The 17,878-nt window shown below is 30.9% G+C and overlaps 1 protein-coding gene across 1 annotated transcript in view; it reads left to right on the plus strand.

Moving 5' to 3' along the window:
* The window catches only part of LOC111614352 (cytoplasmic polyadenylation element-binding protein 3-like), an 18,940-nt gene extending 6,870 nt beyond the window's left edge, over window positions 1-12,070 (plus strand). The window contains exon 2 of the mRNA XM_023355725.1: window positions 11,294-12,070. Within this exon, the coding sequence (XP_023211493.1) occupies window positions 11,294-11,305 (12 nt within the window). The 3' untranslated portion in view covers window positions 11,306-12,070. The remainder of the gene's footprint in view (window positions 1-11,293) is intronic.
* The last annotated feature ends 5,808 nt before the right edge of the window (window positions 12,071-17,878 follow it).

A 17,878-nucleotide genomic window follows, 5' to 3' on the forward strand; every position in this document is an offset into this window, starting at 1 on the left:
GTTATTTGACCTATTTTCTAGACTCACTCGACAGCAGGTTTAGAGGGCTTTTCAATTCGAGTGGTAGCTTTGTTTGTGGAAAAGTTTAGATAAAAACAGACATCGTTTCTTTGATAAATGTTGTAAACGGTACGAATCGACAAAATTACTCATTAATTAATTAACTGCTCGGAACAAAAACAACAAAATGAAATACTTTAAATTTGTTTTAAATGTTCCAATTTCGATATTCAAATGGGTGAAGACTTAAAACTACAATTAAATCAGATGCATTTATTTACAATTTGAGTATCGTGTCGGTTATAAAACGTTAATGCATTTCGGGGTCGTTGTACTGTTAAACAAACGAGACAATTTTAATAATTACAGAAATCTGTTTATAGATAAAAAAATGTAATATTAATAATAAAATATTTAAAATTATTCATTTCGATAGTAATAAGATGTTGAAATAATTCCTTAAAAATCTATTCCGAAGACGAATTTCGAATTCGGTATAAATTTTCTAAATATGGATTTGTTCATATTTTAAATCGTATTGGCAACGAAATTAAATAACGAAATAGAAAAGGATTGTCATTAATTGCCGAACAATGATTTTGACGGTCTTAAGCTTTCGGAATATAGCTGACGACCATTTCTGACGTCATGAAGAAATAATCCGATTGGCCGAACGACTCCTAAAACAGGGGAGGAATAGCGAAGTAAGTAAGAGCCAATGTGTAAACGTCGTTTAATGTAAACTCTGTCTCTGCAATCGGCCGTTAATGATCTTAAAAAAATCATGCAAGCTCAAAGTTAAAACAGTTATCATCATCTCTGAATGTGCCAAGTTTACTAAATAGTCTCAGGAAAAGGGTGAGAGTATTGATGAGTTTATAGTGACATTGAAATCACTAAGTAAGGATTGTGATTATGGTGATTCACTACCCTTAAGGCTGAGAGATCAGTTTATTGTCCAAAACCCCCAAATATGATCTTGTCTCTATGCTAAACCTGAGGTGGAATTAGATTTTCAAAAAGCTGTGGACTACACACTCTGCAGAACAGGCTATGATTGAATTCAGTTGCTCCCATCATGAATCAGATTACTTTAAAATATGCTTATCAAATTGTGGGAACAGTAAATGGGCTAAAAGGAATACTGAAAATAATACTATTAACCCTAATTATAAAAATAAAATAAATTATTTAAAACAATGTAGTCAGAATTTTTCAATCTTACTTAATTGTACTATCAAAGAGTACACAAAAATTTTAAATTTTTCTTATTTTCTGACTTGTAGAGGACTAAAAATTTCTTAACTCAACCATTTATTAAAAAATGAAACAATTTAAAAGGTTAAAAAATCAAACCAGTTTTTTGTAGAGAGAAAACACTTTTTTATTACATCATATTTATCTCTAAATGCATTTCGCCAGTTTACTGGCCTCTTCAGTACGGCCCTCTATTAGTCAGAAAAGAAGGAAAATTTAAAATTTGTGTGTACTCTTTGATAGTACATTTAAGTAAGATTAACCCTAATGTTCAAAAACTGTAAAATATGTTTGCAACTATGTAGTAGTAAAGACCATTTACAGAAACATTGCAAATTCCATAATGCTATCTGCAATAAATATAATAAGAAAGATCACATTGCAAGGGCTTATAAGAAATTGTTACTTCATCAAATACATTTTCAAATACAACTAACCAGGTACAAACTAAAATGACTGAATTGACCTTATTGTTAATGATAATTATGATGACTTTTGAAGTAGACACAGGATCTCCACTTTCCATACCTCCAGAAGAAAAAATTTAAGGAAATTTCTCTTCATTCCACCTGTACAAAACTCAATATTCATTGTGTGCATATGGGAATTTTCAGCTTAAAGAACTAGGTTATATTGTTGTTCCTGTTCTTTACCACAAGTCATCTCATAATCTATGACTTTATATTGTTAGAGGTGGCAATGCCATACTTTTGGGACATGAATGGATTCATGAACTGAGGATAAACTACATGATTCCTTGCATTTGTAAACCTGTTAATGAAATTAATAACCCTTTTCTTTCTAAGTTACTAAATGAATTTGCAGATGTATTTTCTGAAGGTATCGGACATTGTAAGTCTGTCAAAATGCATTTATCTCTGAAACCAGATGCTAAACCATTATTCCTTAAACCTAGATTTATTCCTTTTGCTTTGAAAGATAAAATAGAAGCTGAACTTACATGTTTAGAACAGGCAGGAGTTATTTTAAAGAAATCACATAGCCTACGGACAACACCAATAATACCTGTACTAAAATCTGATGGTAGTATTAAGATTGCTGGTTTATTTAATTTAACCCTTAACAAAATGCTTGAGGTGAATGTACATCCAATTCCACGTTTAGAGGACATTTCCTACAAAGTTCAAGATGGTGAGGAATTCTCGACCTATGACTTTTGTATGCATCATTACCAATTTGAACTAGATGATTATAGTAAAAATTTAGTCATCATTAATACACATTTAGAACTTTTTAGAAGCAATCTTCTCTTTTATGGAATTTACTGTGCACCTGCACTTTTTCAAGAAGCTATGGAAAAACTGTTCTCTCATATTCCCAAAACTCAACCTTATTTTGATAACATTGTTTTGTTGAATATCACTCATTCTGATCATCTTTTCAGTCTGTGCAAATGAATGTATTAAATTTAAAAAGCAAAAATGTAAGTTTCTTCAGAAGTCTTAAATTCTTGGGGTTTGAACTCTCCAAACAAGGAATTTCCCCTCTTCATTCTAAATTGGATCCAATATTAAGTGCAAACAAACCACACAATATTCATCATGTTCATATTTGAGAATGCTCAATAATTATTGCAAATTTGTGCCTAACCTTCCCAAACATTTAAAACCACTCTACAATCTCCTTTATAAAGGTAACAGCTTGAACTAGTCTAAAAATCATGACAAAGCATTTCATTCATCAAAAGATGATCTAGGACTGAAGCTCAACTCTCAACAGAACCTCTACGACCTCTCTCATCTTTGTCTCTCCATCCTACTGCTAAAAGAATTAAATCTGTTCCTTATAAACTTTGTGATTATGTTTGTGAACATCCTTGAGAGGATGGGGTAATGCTATGTTCTAATCAGCATCAATGATGCTGCCCCTAGTTGTTAATTTTGTCATACCCTTTTGTACCATAATTCACTGTCAATAAACAATACATTCTTTTGGTTGCTACCATTGAGTCCGTACGTGTTATTTCCCAATCCACTTACATCTCATGAATATATTCCAGCAGTGCCATTTATCCTGTAGCAGACAATTTTGAGATTAAAATTTTTCTTTGCAAAATTCTTTTCTGCCTATCTTGAATAGCATGTACACAAAGTTTGGTGTCAATCAGCTTATTACTTGGAGCTGTAAAGTCCTCTCAATAGGGCAACATTATGATCATACTGATGATCATCCTGTACTCTGGTTAAAGCTGCTTAAGAGAAGTTCTATCCCTATGGTTAATTATGCTATTGTTATGTTCTTGTAATCTGATCATCAGTTTGAGTTTGTTTGCATTCAAAGTTATATTTGAAGGGGTCTTTTCAGGTCACTGTGATATACAAAAAATCCATGCAATATCCTTATATATTTTTATATGAAGGTTACTTGCTTTAATCAAAATATCTAGCTCTAGGTAATAATAGACTCTATAGACAACTCATTAGCGTGGTTACAGCAGACGTTTTCAATGCAAAAACATGTATGTCGGATAGTCAGCGTCACCATCCTGTAAGTCTAGAAGTTTGACAATGGCATTTGGAACGTCAATAGAATCATGCTTGATGTACCAAATGCCATTGTAAAACTTCTAGGCTTACAGGATGGTGGCACTGAACATCCAACACACGTTTTTGCATTGAAAACATCTGCCACAACCTCACTATTAACAGTCTACTTCTAGATTATCTAGTATTCCCACTTTGAAAATCCCCAAAATTTATGAGAAAAACCAATTCAATTTCCAATTTTAAATAATGAGCAAATCTTTACTCTGTTTATTCAAAAGAATTTGTAGGCAAGCTGTGAAAGAAGCCTTCCCCACATCACAGAACATTGTCTATGTATCTAAATGTACCTTTGATATTGTCCTTAAATTGTTCTGTAATATTGTTTCATCATACTTTAAGCAAAATTTTAGTTGATCACCAGCAATTTGAGTGTCAGTGGAAGCACTCCTCATTTGTAGTTATTTGTCTCCAAATATGAAGAGGAGTATACACTCAAATTTGGTATAATTTTGTCCCATTTAGTACTGAACCTTTCATAAAGAAATCTTAAAGCCAAACTATGAACAGCTTCTAAATGGAGAGAAGATATAGGTCTTGTAGTCCATCACAATGATCCCAGGACATGCTAATTTCTTTTTGAAAATTGAACCATGTTGTTAGTTGGTCTTCTGATTTAGAGTGCATATTTCAAGGATTTTCTAAAATGTATAATTTATAAATGATCATGTATTTTACAGTGAATTTGCATTTAGATAACAGTTAAATAACTCTTCTTTTCAAAATCTCTCTCAAAATATTTTTGTTTATTATTACTTATCTAAAATTATATTTTCAATAAAATTATAACTTATTCTCTCTGCCTGAGAAGAAAATGTTGTGTTTTTCTATTTTATTTTAAATATAGAAACTATTTTTAAACATTAATAGAAACATCCAATGATCATTTAGGTGATCATTGGACATTTCTATATACTCATCAGGCTTTGAGATGTATGTAATAGTTTTAACTTTAGAATTTAAAACATTTAAACTGTTTTATAAATTTTAAAAACTTGCCTTATTTATGTTTATAAATAAATATATAATTCATAAAAACAGATATTATTTTTACCTGGTGTAAATAAGTTAAATTACACAAAAGCTGATGAAATTATTGGTTTTTAAAAGAGTAAACAACCTTAACAGTTGTTTTAGATACTAATAAGTGAATGAACAACAACTTTAATTTAAACGTTCCATTACTGATTTGTTGTGGATTTTAAACAATTAAAAGCTATTGGCTTTTTTTTGGTAACATATACAAGGAGCAGTTATTGATATAGGCTTTATTGATGGAAGAAATGTATTTTGGGTCTTAATGAGCCCTCTCAGTTCTTATTATAGTTTATTATTGGTCACAAATTGACATTAAATAAAATATTGAGTAATTGACTGTCAATTACTCAATATTTTCTTAGTATAATAGTATAATCAATATAACTGCTCCTTGTATAATATGTTACTGAAAAAAAATCAATAGCTTATAGTTCTTTACAGGCTTAAACAGTTTAAAGTTATAATTCTTTCTTTAAAAGTTTTTCATGTAATTTTAAGGATGGTTTCTCCAGTATATACCTGTGATCAAAAAGTATTGGGAATGATAATCCATGAAAACCTTTCCGTACATAGAGTAATAATAATCCACAAAAGTGGATTATTATTACTCAACGAAGTGTTAAGTTGTTGGAAGTTGTTTTGTGTATTGGGAATGGTTCGATAAAATGCAAGATTAGAATTTATTCATCAAAATTTATTTTGTCTCCTTCAAAGTAATCCTCTCCCACTGCAATGCACTTGGGCCAATGTTTTTTCCAATCCTTAAAACATGTTTAAACATGTTGCAAAACCCCTTCAGGACTCTCAGCAAATTTTGTTTTATGGCATCAATTGACCAAAACAGTGACCACAAAGCAGAAATTTAAGTTGAGGAAACAGGAAAAAGTCATAAGGTGCCATATCAGGTGAATACAGGCTTGTGAAACTGTATTTGTTGAATTTTTGGCCAAAAATTTATGAACAATGCACCTGCTTGCAATGCTTGGTGCAAAAGCAAATACTTTTAATTAATTGCTTTCAGGTTCTTTTCTACTAATTGCTTCACTCAAGTGATGCAAAACACTCAATATTTGTTGACAGTTTAGCCAGCTGGAAGGAATTCATTTTGCACAACACAACAATTGAAGATGATGGTCAACATGACTTTGATTTTCTACTGACTTTGGTCTTTTTGGTTTTGCTTAATTTTTTGAGTGCAATTCACCCAACTGTTGAGCTATTCTGATATCAAAAGTGTAGATTCATGTTTTATCACCTGTAATAATGCATTTTAAGAAAGCATTGCTTTGGCCACTTGAACATGATCATTTCAGAAAACTTGAGAAGTAACATGTCACAAGTGCAAATGATCTTTTTAAAGTGCTTCACAAGATCCAAATGATACTGAAACATGTTCAGTAATGTTAAATGACAATAATTTAGCACTGGATCTCTGACTTGAGCGACGTGTTATTCATCAGTTGAAGTGGATGGTCTACCAGAGCATAGTTCATCTTTGATATATTTGCTGTCTTCCTTGAACATCTTGTACCACTTGAAAACTTGTTTTTGATATATCATCAACAAAAGCTTTTTGCAACATTTTTGCAGCAGCAATTCTGTTGAGAAAACAGAATTTAATGTAAGTTCTTTGCTTAATTATACTCAACATTTTGAAAAATTGCAAGTGCAGAAGTTTTTTATACACAAAGTAAGTGTTTTATTTGCAAATTAAAAAAGACAATCATCAACATCTAGTAGCAATCTGTATGTCAAAGTTGTACCAAGTGACAAAAAAAATGACAACAGCACTTTTTTGCATGCACACAGTTTAAATGAACCATATCCTCATTTTTTTTTTTTTATCACAATAGTACATGGTACTGTACATTCAAAAAGTTCTGAGAATGGTGCTGTATTGTTAAATGTATTGATATTAAAACACAGCCATCTTCATAAATTATTCCCAGCTACACACTTCTGTCAAAATTACTACAACTATCCAAAACTTTTGGAACCCTTTTTTGGCAACTTCCATAGAATCTTTTGGCAACTGTTTTCACAGCATCTTCATCACAATCATCTCTCTCTTTAATAGCTCTTTCACCTTTGGGAAAAGATAAATTACAAAGTGTGACATCAGTCAATTAGGGAGGGTGTGAAAGCAATGTTGTGGCCATTTTAGTCAGATAATTTTGAACAAGACATGAATATTAGTCAAAGGAGTTCCATTCACTTCTTGTTCAAAATTATCTGAGTAAATTGGGCATATAACATTGTTTCCACATTTTCCCTATTCACCTGACCCTTGCATTGTGATTTCTACCTTTTCCCAAAAGATGAAGGCATTGCTATAGTAGTAATGCTTTCATTTTAAAAATGCTGTGAAAGCAGCAGAAAAAAGATTCTATGGAATAGGTTACCAAAAAAAGAGTTTCCCAGAAATGTTTTGAACAGTTAGACAGTACTTTGAAGGCAGTTTTGTTTAAAATATTTTCATATCAATACATTTAGCAATACAGCATCATTCCCAGAGATTTTTGAATGCATGACACTCAAAAAATTGCTTGAACTGAAATAAAACTCTGCATAATTCACACCACTGAAGTGGTCATACATAGGTACTGTACTACAATAAGTAGCACATATAGTACATTCAGAACAGATTAATACAGATACCAGTACATAACTATTTATTTATGTGACAATATCACACATTCATAAAAAACATATGTAAGCTTGTATATGTGAGTAAATGGAAGGTGAATTGTTTGTTGCTGCCTATAACCCTTGCACCATCATTAAAGTGTTATTCCTTGAAATAAGTCTGAAGGATTTATAAACTTCCTGATCATTAAGTAGGATGAACCATGCTTCTATTAACATCTTGATTTGGGATCTTTCCAACTCTAGCATGGGCACTGAAATACATAGTAATTGCTATTGTCCCAAGTTTTGCAAATTGGGTAGTTATCAAACTCATGATTAATGAACCTATGCAGGAACTGCAACTTACCATGGTTGGTAAGGAACTGAGTTAATACATGGAGAGCCAAGTCATCTTATTTCATTTTTAACATCAGAAAGGTGATGCTGTCACATTTTTTATTCCAATCTCCCTGCCATTCAGTTGTCATCATCTCTCATAGAGATACAATGAGTTCTCAGGGTCCTATCTAAAGGTAACTTATCTGCTGCTGCAGCCTTTGATAAATAATCTGCCAATTAATTTCCTATGAAGCCCTGGTGGGCTTTAAATTAATCCATGTTAGTGATAAGTGATAAGATAACCAAAGAAATCATCATAAGTGTGTAGGATGAAAATGATGATGAAGAAGACATCACAGAGGCACAAAGAATGAAGATTTCTCACACTGCTGGGGCTGAAGCAGCTGACATTTTCCTGCAGTACATAATGTAACAACCAGACACATGCATTACCTATGTAATGCTCGTAAAGTGATTGTGTGAAAAAGCGTACCATTAACAAGCATCTTCATTAAAGCAAATAAAAATCTGATTTTTTTGAAGTGACTACACAACATTTCAGTTGTCCTGTATTGCATTTTAAATTTCTTAAACTGTATACAATATAAATACTTGTATTTAAAAAAACATTTCTTTTTAGCATGTACAGACAGTAAACGTGTAACATTAAATTTAATAAAGAATTAAATTGACATCTTATGTCTCAGTAATCTGGCATTCCTATAAGGAAGCAATGGCTGGATTAGCAAGAATTTATATATCTATATTGACTTGCTAACCCAACTATACTGTTTATGTATATAGATAATTAACCAGTTCTGGCTTAATGAATCTGGAATTATTATTTGATTAATTTATAATTTGGGCTGAGTTTTTAAATCTATACTGTTCAATTACTAAATATAAAGTAATTAACTTGTTTGAAATAAGTAACATATAACAAAAATATGTTTGTTTAATTAAAGAAGAAAAAAAGAATATATTTTATCTATGCTGCATTTACTTTGCATCCTAAGATGCAGGTTGTATCTATTGAAGTAAGAATTACACATGAATTAGGGTATTCTTGCCCATCTATAACAAATTAGAACCTAAAGTTTGTATTTTTTTTAATGCTTTTTTATGCTTTCCTTTTTTCTGACAGCTAAACTTTTTATATTTTTTAATAGATAATCTTAATATGAAAAAAATTTTTCAAGCAAACTCACTTTTTGATAAAATCTATTTAAATATTTAATTTGTTCACATTTATTTTTAAATTTTGATAATATGCCAATTATTTGACATTATCATTTAAATTTTAACTATTATTAATCAATAATCAGCTGATTTCTAAGCATCACTATAAAAGTCCAAAAGAAATATTTCTAAGTATCCTGTTTTCATTCTTAAAATCTATAAATAAAATTACAACAGTAATATATATATTTTTATATCTGGAATGACTCTTTAAAAAGTCAATCTATTTAATGAAGATAGATTTTATAGATAATCATCAATATTTCATACTTAGCATTTAGGGTTCTCTCCCAATAGTAGTCTGTCTAATATCCTTTTTTTTAGAACATACTTCAAGATCGGAAAGCTTCATTATCAATAAAATTCATCCACTGTCTCTGTTTAGAAAAATTATGTGATGATTTATACTATTCTTTTCTAACTTGAAAGTTTTAAATGGTGGAAATGTTGTTTAAGTATTATTTAAGTAGACCATCCATTTATCCAACCCCTTGTGTAAACTGATCCTTTCGGAGGGATTTCAATCATTCCAGAAAGGATAATAAACTCGAGACCTTGCCTAACATTGTGCAGTACATGCCTATGTTATATTGTTGCTCTAGGTATAAAATTTTTTTTCCCAACTTCAATGTCTATTTTCTTCTACTTGGACTTATCATGGAGAATATACATAATTTGTTGTTAATATCATCAACAAGTTATTATTCAGTTTAATAAGAATAAATCATAAACTATTACTTAATTATTTAATAATACTTAATATGTTGAATTCATTGACTTGATATTTCAAGCACCACAACAGAAAGGCATAATATCTCACTGGACCATATTCCTTTTTATGAACAAAATAGTACAAATCTGACGGCTTAGTATAATTTTGTTTGCATTGTTGGACATTTTTTCTCAATTTACAGGCATGTTGCAAAATTGCAACACATGGCCTGAATAACATTTATCTTATTATGTTAGGTCATCTTGTATGCTCTACAGTTTTTGAATTCAACAGAACTTCTACCACATTCAAGGTTGCAAAAATGGACCAATACAAATACAAAAGAAATAATCAATAAATAAAATACCTACTTTTTTACTTTTTATATTCACAGGAAAAATAAAGATTGTTTCTTAAATATTTGTTTTTGGGCTACAATTTGAAAAAAATTGTAGACCTATAAATTTCCACTGTTGTCCATCTGTCTTTATCTTGAGAATGGTGTTAGATAAATGAAATCAGAGATCAGATATAGAAACTTTACAGCTGGAGGCTCCAATTAACTATATATGAACTTCCTATGCAGACTGGAAGTCACATTATTTCATTTGAAAACTTTTCCCCTGAAAGCAGTTAATAGGTAGTGAAGGAATGACAACAAATAAGATCTTTTGATGGTGTTCAGGGAGTAGCCATGTTGTCTGGCTTACTGGGCAGTAGTACGGCATTCTTTATTCCTGTCTTGAGCATTAGACAAGTGGGTGAAGGCTTGACAAATTAAGACACTGAAGCTGGCTATCTTGAAGGAAAAAAATACAGCAATGAGTTACTTAACTTTCCCAGCAACATTTAATGGTGTCATTTGTCATCATATTTTATTAAAAAACTTTTTATATTTTTTTACTATTATAAAATGGCAAAAAGCTTGATTTTGAGGGTAGGAATGGGTTTTATAAAAAATTCTAAATGCTAATAACTAGTAAAATTATCATTAAGTCTGACCCTATTGAGATATGACACATGACCCCATTTATCTCCCCACCTACTAAATCTTTAATAAACAAACCTCTGCAAAATTTCAGAAATTTTCAACAAAAAACATAGAAGTTTTTAGGCTAGGTACTACAAATTGAATTACCCTTATCCAGACAAATATTGTCCACATAAGGGTCTAGATATGAACTTTTATCAAACAAATGGGATATGGAATATACACTTCTCAGATATTTTCAATGAAACGGAAGTTAAAAAATTCTGAGCAATTTGCAAGTAAATTTTTCAAAATTATCATTGAAAAACCACATAATTCAGTGAGAGCACTCCTCATTTGTAGTTATTTGTCTCCAAACATGCTTAAACTTGCCCTAGAAAAATTCTATTCTAATAATACTGAGTTATTTCATAGAATACCTAAACAGGCCCATTAAAGTGTATAATAACGTAACATTCTATACTTTTAGAATAATGATCACTGCTTGTTAAAGTATGGAATAAAAATACTTTTTTGTTTATTCAGGTCAGAGAATGATATCAATGAAGAAGATAACGGGTTGGAGCCATCCCAACAATGTTGTTGTAGTCCATTCAATTATCAGTTAAACTAAACAATTGCCTTAAACAATTGGGTTATAAATCTGCTATTATTAATGATTAGATACTAAGTAACTACGTTGCTAATTCACATAAAGTTACTATGATTTATACAAGAAGTGAAGACAGCTAGAGTGACTGATAAGAAAAAACCTACATTACTAGTTACTTCAACATTATGATGTTCTGGAAGTTCAAGGAATAGAGAAATTAATAGTTCCACTTAAAGATAGCGAGGCAGAAGTAATAATGTAATGATATTTTTGATATTCTGTATGAAACACATTTCTATTGGACATGGTGGCAGAGATCAGATGATAAAAGAACTGAATTTGCATTTTTCATGAACTATAGAGGGTAATGCATTTTTACAAAATGGCTACTTTATCTGGGTTGCTTGAAATTAGTAATGTAAAATTAATCATATATTAATGTTCAATATAATGATATATGCTGCTTGTAACTGTTTATCAAGAAATTTTATAGAAGGAAAACAATTATTGCTAGAGGGACACGTTATTATGTGGTATCGAAACAAATGAGCAAGATCATTCTATACATATTTGTGCCCTTTGTGTTCAAAAACATCAGCTTTGACATTGTCCTATCAGGGCCAGATTTACAAGTAAAAAGCTATGCAAGTTGTTGCTTAGGACTTTCAAAGGGACTCAAACATTTGTACAAAAAAGAAAATTGATGTCAAATTTTGTAAACATTTTTTTACAAACCAACAAAATATAGTTTACTTTTTATTTTGTGTAGTATTTCATTAATTTTTTTCTAAGAATTAACATAAGATCTTTTTTTAAAAAACTTGATAAAACCAATTTAAAAAAAGATTTTTAATGGAATGGGTATAAAAATTTAATTAAATTCAGTTATAAAACAAAAGACTTGTGAAACCTCACATCTTTTTCTTCCAATATCTGTATTAAATCAGAGACATAGACTGATTTAATCTTTTTCTTTTATGATTGACTTCTAAAATTGTCAAAGGTTGGTAAGGGGCCTTAAGAGTTCAACTTAGGGCTTCGAAATGCTTAAATCCGACTGTGTCCCACACAAAATTACTGGCATTTTAAACTTTAAGAAAATATGTTTTAAAATTGACAGCATNTTGATAAAACCAATTAAAAAAAAGATTTTTAATGGAATGGGTATAAAAATTTAATTAAATTCAGTTATAAAACAAAAGACTTGTGAAACCTCACATCTTTTTCTTCCAATATCTGTATTAAATCAGAGACATAGACTGATTTAATCTTTTTCTTTTATGATTGACTTCTAAAATTGTCAAAGGTTGGTAAGGGGCCTTAAGAGTTCAACTTAGGGCTTCGAAATGCTTAAATCCGACTGTGTCCCACACAAAATTACTGGCATTTTAAACTTTAAGAAAATATGTTTTAAAATTGACAGCATAACTTGTTCATGTAAAGCTGGACAATTGGGAAACTGGCAATTATTAACAGTTTAATCCACTCTTTCAGAATTCAGAGAAGCTCATAAATATAACTGACCTATTTCCAAATAATCATGTTTTTCATGTGGGAATAAATGAAAACTTATATTAGTCTCCTGTAAGGCTTTGAATTTGCAATTTGGAATGCAACATAAAGCATCACTTTTTCTATTGCTATTCATCTTTATTGCTGATTATACACAAGAATGAATCAAGGGTACGTTCGTAAAGTCGAACGAGTTAAACGAGAATGACGTCATCGTTATTCTTATTTCATTAGACTTTTCGAATGATTCATTTAGAACTAAATGGCTGTTTCTAAAATCGAAGATACAAGTGTTGCTAATACAGCCTTATCCGAAATATTTTTCTTAGATTGCTTCGGGTGGACAGTTACTTCAATCATTTCATCTTTTAATTCACAATTTAAACACTCGAGTAGATTTAGAAACATCGATATCGTCAGGCACCATTTTCTTAACGAAGTAAACTAACTCTTTCCTTCGTGAACTTCGTTAGAGTTTCGTTTGAAACGTCATCACTACACAGCATGCGCACTGAGCAAGACTACTACTATTCGAACGATTCGTTACTAACGCGTTTAACTCGTTTGACTTCACAAACGTACCCCAAATGACCCAGATAGAATAGTTTTGTTTTTAAACACCAGAGGGCAAGCATCTGGTGAAAAATGCAAATTGTCATTATAAAAATATTACTGAAGGAGATATCAAGATGTTTTTGAATGTTTGTGTGTCGTTCCAACAAAAAACATGGGAAAGAAAGATGATGTAAAAGCCAATGATATTTTCACACATGAATTTAAGATGTCAGGTAGATCTGATAGATTTTCAGTCTCAACCTGATGGAAACTACAAGTTTTTTTTAGTATACCAAGATCATTTGACTAAATTTGTTGTATTAAGAACCCTCCAAACAAAGAGGGCCGAAAAAGTTGGTACACACTTGATACATTTCTGCTTCTTGGTGCACTCTGCATACTTCAGTCTGATAATGGCTGCAAATTTCGCAATAAGCTCATAGAAGGCTTGAAAATAACTTGGCCAGAACTTAAAATTGTACATGGAAAACCAAGGGCACAGTCAGAGACAAGGAAGCATAGAGGGCCAACAAAGACATAGAAAACATGCTGACAACCTGGATGCAATCTACTACGTGGAGTAACAGTCTAAAGTTTATTCAATTCGTGAAAAATAAAGCTTTCCATTCTGCTATGAAGAGATCTTACGAAGCTATATTTGGGTGTGCAGCAAAGGTGGGATCGTCAACAACACCCATTGCAAAGGAAGGATTTGATTCATTGAATAATGATGATTTGCAAGATGTTCTCTCTGCAGCATGAAATAAGGACACTTTGGTTGAAGAAACCACATCTACATTATGTGACATTTACTCAAGGGATTCAGAGGAACACCTAGAAAGCTACATTTAACTGAATAATAAACTGAATATAACTGAAACTTAATAAACTGAATGTCCAGAAAGAAAGAGAAGAGGCCAAAGAATGTTTGGAAATACTAGCAAAGAAAATGAAAATACTGTCAGAAAAATCACATTCTGAGACATCTGTAGGAATGACGGCTCGTATCCCACTGCCTGATGTTGACAGAGGACGAGGAGATGCCAGATCCATTCTTGCTGTTGTTATGGAAGAACCTAGTCAAATATTTTATTGATTGGAACAAGAAATGGGTGCCTCAAACAGTTATATTGCAGGGATCAATTTAGTATCTGAACAAAAATTTATTTCAATTGACAAAATACTGGACATTGAGATTGTACTGGACATTGTAGCGACAGACCAGAGTGGTCTGTCGCTACAACCCAAAATGGTACAGGTCAGGTTGAAAAATGTTCATGTAAAGAACAGTGTGACAACAAAAGATGTGTTTGTCTAAAAAATAATGTTTTCTGCAATTCCAAATGCCACTCCAGCACTCATTGTTCTAATAAATAGAAATTATTGTAGTTTTACAGTATATTTATTTATTATATTACATATAATAATTTGACAAGTTTAACATGCATTTATTTTATATTCTAACTAACACTGGTTAGTTAATTAATAGAATACCTAGCTATTCCATAGAATAACTAGTTAAACTATGTAATTTTTAATTCATTCCAACATTACCTAAATCAGACAGGTATTCTATGAAATAACTACATATTCTATAGAATAATGGCATTCAATACTTTAACGGTAACATATACAGGGTGTTTCAGTTAAACGTTTCAGAATTTCTAAGAAGGGTGCATCCCGACGACTTGGAATCATATAGCAATGCAGGGTTGGAAATGCTTTCCTGAAGCAGTGATGTACACAGAAACAGCTAACCTCTGATGCAGGCTTGCACAGAAATTATGGCTGGGAATATGACTCATTGGATATCGTTCCGCATACAAGCGCTATGTGGCTGGTCCACTACAATCTGCAGGCCCGTACACCAAATGCATATCGGTTAACTCTGCGTCCTTGTGTGAAATGACGATTTCCTGCAAGAACACTCAGACTTTCGCGCAATGCCATCTACCGTGTCAGGAAAACATTTCCAACCCCACATTGCTATATGATTCAGAGTCATTGGGATGCACCCTACCACTCTTAGAAGTTCTGAAACGTTTAACTGAGACACCCTGTATATAGTACTTATATAATTAGAATTATTTTATATTATGGATGAGAGGTTTCTCTCATTAAATGGCATCATTAATTAATAAATAATTTAGGAATTTAACTTTAAAAAAAAGCATGAAATATAAGTAGATTAAATCCTACAACTAACGAAATCCTTGTTTAAATTTTTTAACCACTAGATGGCGACACACCTATTTATAGAACCAAATTATTGCATAAAAAATTAACTAACTAATCATTTTTGGAAAAGTATGCAAAGTTTAATTGAATCAATAACTAATGTATTAAATTTGATTATATTAATTATTATGTTAACAACATACAATTTTTGAAAGTTATATTTTAAATTTTTCACAAAGAATTTTAATTTAGCTAGGGGGAAATTAATTATTTATACTATTTCTTTTTTGTTTCTAGTTCGTTTAAAATTATAAAAATGTTTTACATGTTTACATTTCATCAATAAGTTTGTTACATTTAAATCTAGAGAATATTAAAAAATTAAAATCTTTATTAAATAGTTTAAACCAGGATTCCCAAACTTTTCAAGAGTAGGGCCACATAACTAATTCTGACAACAGCATTTTGGCCAGGTAAAAAATGTTACCTGGCCAAAAAATGTAAAAAGTTACCTGGCCATTTTTTGGCCAGGTAATTTTAATTCACATATATACATGTGAATTAAAAAAATAATTAAGAACTTATTAAAAATTAAGAAAATATATTGAACATAAGTAAAGTACATTAAAACTATTTACTTTGGGAAGTACAGATAAAATAACTTAATTATTAAAGGAAAAAAAACTAATAAACTTGACAAAAAGTAGAATACAGTGACTGATCAGTTAACAAACAGTTCGGTTAATGAACAAATCAGATAATGAACACTTTCACAAAAGCTTTTTTATGTTTGGACAATGAACACATGAACAAACACAAGAAGAAGCGACATAAAATAATAAATACCAATTGGTCTTCCCTTGTCTTCAGACAACAATTTGAAACTTTTTGGAGCGTGGGAGACATTGACATCGACGCTCAACCCGGTAGATGTCAATGGTAGATACTGATCAGATAATATTCCTCCGAACTTTGAAATTTTGCCTTGTAATTCCAGCCTTTTATTTTTCTGACAGAAACAATTTTTTTTATAGTATTTGTGAGACCATCAGGCAGTCACTTGTTAAGTTTTGTGTTGGTTTTTATTTTTGAAAGATGAGAGTAATATCACAGGTAGAGAGTGGGCAGATGTCTGATGTCTGTTGTTGCTGGGCAGTATGGCTCAAACAGGTCTACAGTAGGCTGCAGTTCAATCTTATCTAAGAAAGTTACTGAATTATCAAGACTCAAGCAGCTTAAGGAGTAACAAAAATCACACTTGAGAAATAAAGAACATTGAAGAGCTCATAATGGAACCTGAAACTGATCTGACAACAGAAGAATGCCAAGAACTCTTGAATGAAGAACACAAAAAAACTCAGCGAGATTAATTCTCTTTTTCAGAAGAAAACATATGTCGATATCTGCTATTAACTATTGAAGAAGTGGGATGATGTCAGAATTACAGTCTTACAATGGCATCCAAACCAGGTTGAGGTTAATAGTCTTAGGGATATCTACAATTACAATTACAATGCTGTTAATTACTTCTGAAAAATTTTGAAGAGAGAAAAGCATTTGGCATTATACAGATTCTTTAACCCCCCCCAAATGGAAAAAACATGACTAATAAAAATGCAAGACTGCATATATATATGTATTTTTACTATTACATATAAATAAACGTAATAAATAAAAAATATAAAAATAAAATATATACTTTTTTATTTTTTGGAGTATCCAGAATGAATTAATCAAATTCCTATAAAAACCTGATAAATCAATAATTGGTTAACTAACAATTCGGATAACAAACAAAGTCTTGGAATGGATTATGTTCATTAACTGATCACCCACTGTAATAATAAATGGGAGTTTAATTTTTCTGATAAAATAGAACCTCTGTTTTTAATTAAGTAAATATGACTCTACTGCTTACTTTCCCTAGCTTCATTTCTTAAATCTCAGTTATTTTATGCAATTATAGTATTAGTTATTAGTATAGTATTAGTTATTTTATGCAAGTAAAATATTTTTTAAATCAGAGTTTTTTTAATTTTTTACCGTATTGTACTATTCATTAGTATACAGAAAACTACTAGTTTTCCATTCGTTTCTGACTTTTGGAGGCATAATAAATCCCGAGTTTACAGACTGGTATAAAAAAGTAAGAAAAGGTAAACAGGTTAACAAAGAAAAATACTTTTATTTTTATATAAATATACTTCACCCCAAATGCATTTTGTGAAGTATATTTATATAAAAATAAAAGTATTTTTCTTTGTTAACCTGTT

This window comes from Centruroides sculpturatus, unplaced genomic scaffold (genome assembly GCF_000671375.1).
Source record: "Centruroides sculpturatus isolate CEXI.00-Female unplaced genomic scaffold, Cexi_2.0 scaffold2150, whole genome shotgun sequence".
Taxonomy (NCBI): domain Eukaryota; kingdom Metazoa; phylum Arthropoda; class Arachnida; order Scorpiones; family Buthidae; genus Centruroides; species Centruroides sculpturatus.